General features: G+C 39.5%; 1 protein-coding gene across 7 annotated transcripts in view; it reads left to right on the forward strand.

The window, feature by feature from the left end:
• LOC116707246 (phospholipid-transporting ATPase ABCA1) overlaps positions 1 to 5,348 on the forward strand; it is a 198,336-nt gene that overhangs the window by 104,778 nt on the left and 88,210 nt on the right. For all 7 annotated transcript variants that reach the window (XM_032544513.1, XM_032544514.1, XM_032544515.1 and 4 more), the window contains 3 exons: positions 2,582 to 2,786; positions 3,091 to 3,207; positions 4,191 to 4,362. In XM_032544513.1, the coding sequence (XP_032400404.1) occupies positions 2,582 to 2,786; positions 3,091 to 3,207; positions 4,191 to 4,362 (494 nt within the window). The remainder of the gene's footprint in view (positions 1 to 2,581; positions 2,787 to 3,090; positions 3,208 to 4,190; positions 4,363 to 5,348) is intronic.

The raw sequence follows: 5,348 nt of genomic DNA on the forward strand, positions 1-5,348 counted from the left end.
GTGTGTGTGTGTGTGTGTGTGTGTGTGTGTGTGTGTCTCCCCCAACTGTGATGAAACTACACTGTGCCAAGGCATACAAATTCTCCCCCACATTGTCCTTGATAATGAAGCCTTTAATCGGAACAGAATTTCAAAAGATGACCTCAATTTATATGAACAGTTTTTGATTGCAACCGTGTGCCAAAGGAGACCTACAGGTCTATCAGAGGGCCACTGTAAGATGGGTCGTAGTCACAATCCAACTACCTATCTACTCTGACTATTTTCTCCTTCTTTTACATCTAGTGTTTAATGAGGTAGGAACAAGAAAGAGCCCAGCGTTTCTTTATGCTTTGTAAAACCCAACATATAACTTTAAGTACTGGAAAAGTCCTGGGCAAAATGACAATTTACTGCAAAATCATTTCAAACTTCTCAGGTTTTCCTTTGCTGGAATCAATTAATTGATGATTTTGACACAGCTTGCAGCTGACTTGAGTATATAAATCAAGTAAATAGTGAGTTTTAATTACACTATAATTTAGCATTTCCTTTAGACTGTTTTTAAACTAAAAACACAAATGGCTTATTCAAGTGTATAAAAACAAACATTTCACAACAGTCATCAAATTGTGAAAATTGCCCGTACAGTTTCTTAAAGTCATGATGATGTTGTCAAATTGCTTGCTTTGTCTGACAATCAGGCCAAAACCAAAGATATTCAAGCTGCTAATCATCCCATTGGAGAAGCTAAAACAGGGGAATCTGAGAAAAATGACTAAAACAATTAAAAGCTTTTTAAAATGATTGCCAATTTCCCCTCACTTTACTAATAGATTAATGGCCCCCTCTTTGTTTTACAAAATAAAATTAATTCTGATAAATGCTTGAAACACACACACGTTGCATTCTGACATTTTCATGTACAACAGGAACAGCTTCTTCAGACACAAACTCATTTGTCTCTGTTGGGGATCCTGTCCCTCATCCCAGCTCTAGTTGTCATAAATGTCCTGGAAAGTGACTTCCTAGAAAGAGCTGGAACGCTGATCTCTATTCCTCTCAACGATGCTCCTTGTCTGCAGCCAGCTGAATGGTGGCTGAATCCTGTGTTCAATAGAGGCTGCTTGTTTTGTCTGCTTCCCAACTCCTGCCCATTTCTCAAAAACCAAATAAGTGGCTCCTGTGGTTTTGTCAGCCGTTCATACAGAGGTCAAGGATGGATGCCCCCTAGCCCTGCTGTCACCCCTCATCTACTGACTCTCTGTTGATTGCTTGTCAGTAGATGGGCAGTGGACGACAACACAGGAGGTTGCCAGCAGGGTTAGCAGCCAGGATAGAGGTTTGGGTGTCACTGCAAGGCTTTCCAGATTCTCTGCCTGGTAATGTGACGTCGGGTAGACAGTATCCATGATTGTTTGTCTCTGAAGCTTCAGCAAATGCTGCTGCTTCTGCCGGAGTGAAAATGCTGTGAGCAAATGAGGCGTGTTAAAACAGCTGGCGGACAACATGGCAATGCAGAGTGATAGGCCATGGCAGATGATGTCTCACGGGCAAAGTATCATTTGCAATTTCCTACAAAATGAAGGCTCCAACAAATCTTTTGTTTTCAGAAGACTTTTTTTTAGCCCCCGTCTTTGTTCTCGTCTAAAATGAAGTCCTTTTAAGATGTTCACCAAGGCAAAAACACAGTAGAGAAACGTTTGATCATCTTATTGTGACCATTGGTCGTAAGATTAAGTCATCCCCTGAATGACTTAATAAAACATTCTGACGGGGGCAACCTCTAGCTCCCCCCAGTAAGAGTCCTTTGCAGCTGCCTGGGTTCGAACCGGCCCTTACTGTGTGTCAGCCCCCATCTCTCTCCCACATTTCTTGTATATCCCCCATCACCTTCAAAAAAACGGAAAAAGACAAAAAAATAATCTTACCATTCTTTGAGAGGGTTTACTCTACCTCACCTGGTAGAATTTGCACTCTATGTACATTTTTGGCCGTGGCCCAGGTTCAAATCTGACCCGTGGCCCTTTGCTACGTGTTATCCCCTCTCTTTTCTGCTTATCTGTACTAACTAATAAAAAAAAGAAAATAACTTATTTTTCTCTGTGACTAAACTTCATAGATTTTGGATTACATTTTGGAAAATACAATATCTGGTTTCTACTAAGAATTAGATGAGAGAGCGAGGGACACCATTCTAATGTCAGTATGTTAAATATGTAACTAGCCAGCAGCTGCTTAGCTCTGCATAAAGACTGGAAACAGGGCAACAGCTAGCACATGTTACATTTTGTTTGTTTAATCCGTACAAAAACTGGAATGTAAAAATGTCAATTCACTGTTTCATGAAAGCTATTGCTTGGCCTCGACCAGTTGGCAGGCAACCAGTGGAGACTCCAGGAAGTTGGATTCGGGCTAGCTGGGGCTGACTGGCGCTGACTGGCTGCTTGCTCCACCTACATATTTATTGTGCAGACAGGAAGTGGTGTAAATTTAAGAGAAATCTATCTCTCAGCGTAAAAGCAAATTAACTTATTTTCTGAAATGTCTAACTACTCCTTTAACTATGGATGCTTTTATTTGCACATCTGTTATTCCCCAGAGTTTGCTGTCATGTGTGGCCTTTGGCTATGGCTGTGAAAACTTTGCCAAGTATGAGCAGCAAGGCATCGGTATTCAGTGGTACAACATCAGAAAGAGTCCAGACGATGGGGAACGCTACAGCTTTGTCGTCTCCATCATCATAATGCTCTTTGATGCTGCTTTTTACTGGGTGCTCACCTGGTACATCGAAAATGTCTTTCCAGGTATTCATTTTTAAGCAGATTTATTAAAGTATTGTGTTATTTGTAACACTGCCATATCTAAAAGAACATGGAAAAATGCAAACAATTGGTGTTTTATAGAATTTTTTTCCTTTTGCATTAGATGCCTTCCCTTAGCCCAACTTAAATCAATAGGCCTTGCACTCATCCTAACAGTTCTTTTCTCATCAACTGTAATTAAAATAGGAATTTGTGCCAGGCTGTCAATAGGAAACCTACACTGTTAAGTGCAATATATCCTCAAGCAAAGCTGTTTAATGTGATTGTTCTCCACGCTTGATCCCAGGACAATATGGAATTCCGAAGCCATGGTACTTCCCTTTTACTGCATCTTACTGGTGTGGGAAAGCCACAGTGACTGGCGTTGACCACGGCTTGCTGAAGGACTCCACTGTATATAATGGTAAACGGCCAATTCATTTTCAATTTTCAGCTGTGGTGTGTATCCGTAGTGTAATCTGCGCAGTTATTATGGATGTGTCACATTCTCAACAGCTCAGCCTTGTACAGTACTAGAGGGAACATAGTTCTAATAAGAAGTGTGAGGTAATTGGGATGGGTCGCAAACAAACATTAGCACCTTATTTGTCACGTAGGGTGATAATGGAGCTTGGCGCTTTCTGTGGACTTTCAAGTCTGGAACTTAATAAAACTATTTCCAATTAACATCCATGGGAGTAAGCTATAGTTGTTGTTGTTGTTGTTGTTGTTTTTTGTCTTTTAGTGCTCATCAGTGTTTTCTTTTTACCCTTGCCTAATATGTAGTGTTGACAATAAGAATTAAAGGAATAATAACATACTTAATTAAAAAAGTCACGTTTTTCAGTGTGTACAAATGTTACTAATGTAAACAACCCTTTTGCTGTTTTCAATTCAATTTCAATTTTATTTTAGTCATAGTATCAAATGAGAACAAAAGTAATTTCAAGACTTTAAAGGTAGAGTTGGTCTAGACCACACTCTATAATTTACAAAGCCACAACAGTTCTAGTAGTTCCCCCAAGATTAAGCCATTAGTGCGTGCGACAGTGGCGACGGAAAACTCCCTTTTAGGAAGAAACCTGGGACAGACCCAGGCTCTTGGTAGGCAGTGTCTGACGGGGCCGGGTGGGGGTGTGATGAACAGTGGCAATAACAGTCACAATAAAGATAATGGAGCAGTGAATACAAATGGTAGTTGTAGTACTTATGCAGCATTAATAAATATTACTTAGTTTAATTGTGTTGTAGTCTTGCGTGGTCCCTACATTTCTGAAACAAGGACTACTTTGTTTATGTTTAGATCATTGTTTGTGTCTTTAGAAGTCCTATCTTTAACGTATTTTACCTGCTTTTATGCTTGTTTTCTTTATGTATATGTGCGTGTTTACGAATGTGTTTCTAAAGAGTATCTGGAGAAACCAGCACCTGGTATGAAAGCAGGGGTTTCAATCCGCAATCTTGTTAAAATCTACAAGACTGGAAAGAAGCTCGCTGTGGATGGACTGAGTATGGACTTCTACGAGAATCAGATCACATCTTTTCTTGGCCACAATGGAGCCGGAAAAACAACCACAATGTGAGTTATTAGTCCCGGGCTTTGCCACTTAGCTTAATGTTCATGTTCACAAGGTGCAACTAATCTAACTTGTACACAATGCCAACTCTACTTTTGCTACATTAATTCAGTGGTTGCTGCTTTCAAAGAGTGACATCTTCTCAGAGGACATTTATCACACAGTCTGATGTTGTGTTGATAGCGAGACTTATCTAATTGCTGTTAAAGAAAAGTGTGGAAAGGTTGAAAGGGCTTTAGGATGACAGGAAATAACTGCAACCCAGTGGCCCAGAAAGAATGAGCAAGGGACAGAGCAATTGATGCAAGACTAAGGGCTGAAGAGAAGACATCCATCTGAGCAACTGTGACGAAAACATAACGGAGAGGACAGGGGAAGGACTCTGTCACACACCGAGGCTCTGTGTGGATGCATTTCCACAGCAACATTTCTATCTTTGTGTGAGATGCAGTGTTAGAATTGAGTTTGTGCTCAAATGAAAAAAATATGCAGATGGTGATATGCAAAACCAACCAAAACACTCAATATTGAATATTGTTGAAAAGTGTTTGTTTTGTCTAAATTGTTACTATCATACTTTCACTATTTTATGATCTTTTGTTTGTTGTTTGGAAAATGTTTGTTATAATTAATTATTACAAAATTAATGACCTGAGACTGAATACAAGTTAATGAAGAGGATACTGTATGGATAGTCATCTTTCCCTTTATGAGCATTCCATTAGAATATGCTGTTAATTTAGGATATGATGACAATAGACATGTCTACTGTTTAAATGGAGCTGGGAATCAATCTAATTCACCATTATGTTAACCAGCTGCTTCTAACCTGAAGTTACTCTCCTTTTGAAGTGCTTTGGCAGCTCTATAATTATAAATTTGTTATCATGAGTTTAAAATCACCAGGCTTGGTTAACCTTTAAGCTTTCTAATAAGGATATTTGTGTCTTGTTTTTTTTCTTTTTCTCTCTCTCTCTCTCTCTCTCTC

The sequence above is a fragment of the Etheostoma spectabile genome, chromosome 19 (assembly GCF_008692095.1).
Source record: "Etheostoma spectabile isolate EspeVRDwgs_2016 chromosome 19, UIUC_Espe_1.0, whole genome shotgun sequence".
Lineage (NCBI taxonomy): Eukaryota > Metazoa > Chordata > Actinopteri > Perciformes > Percidae > Etheostoma > Etheostoma spectabile.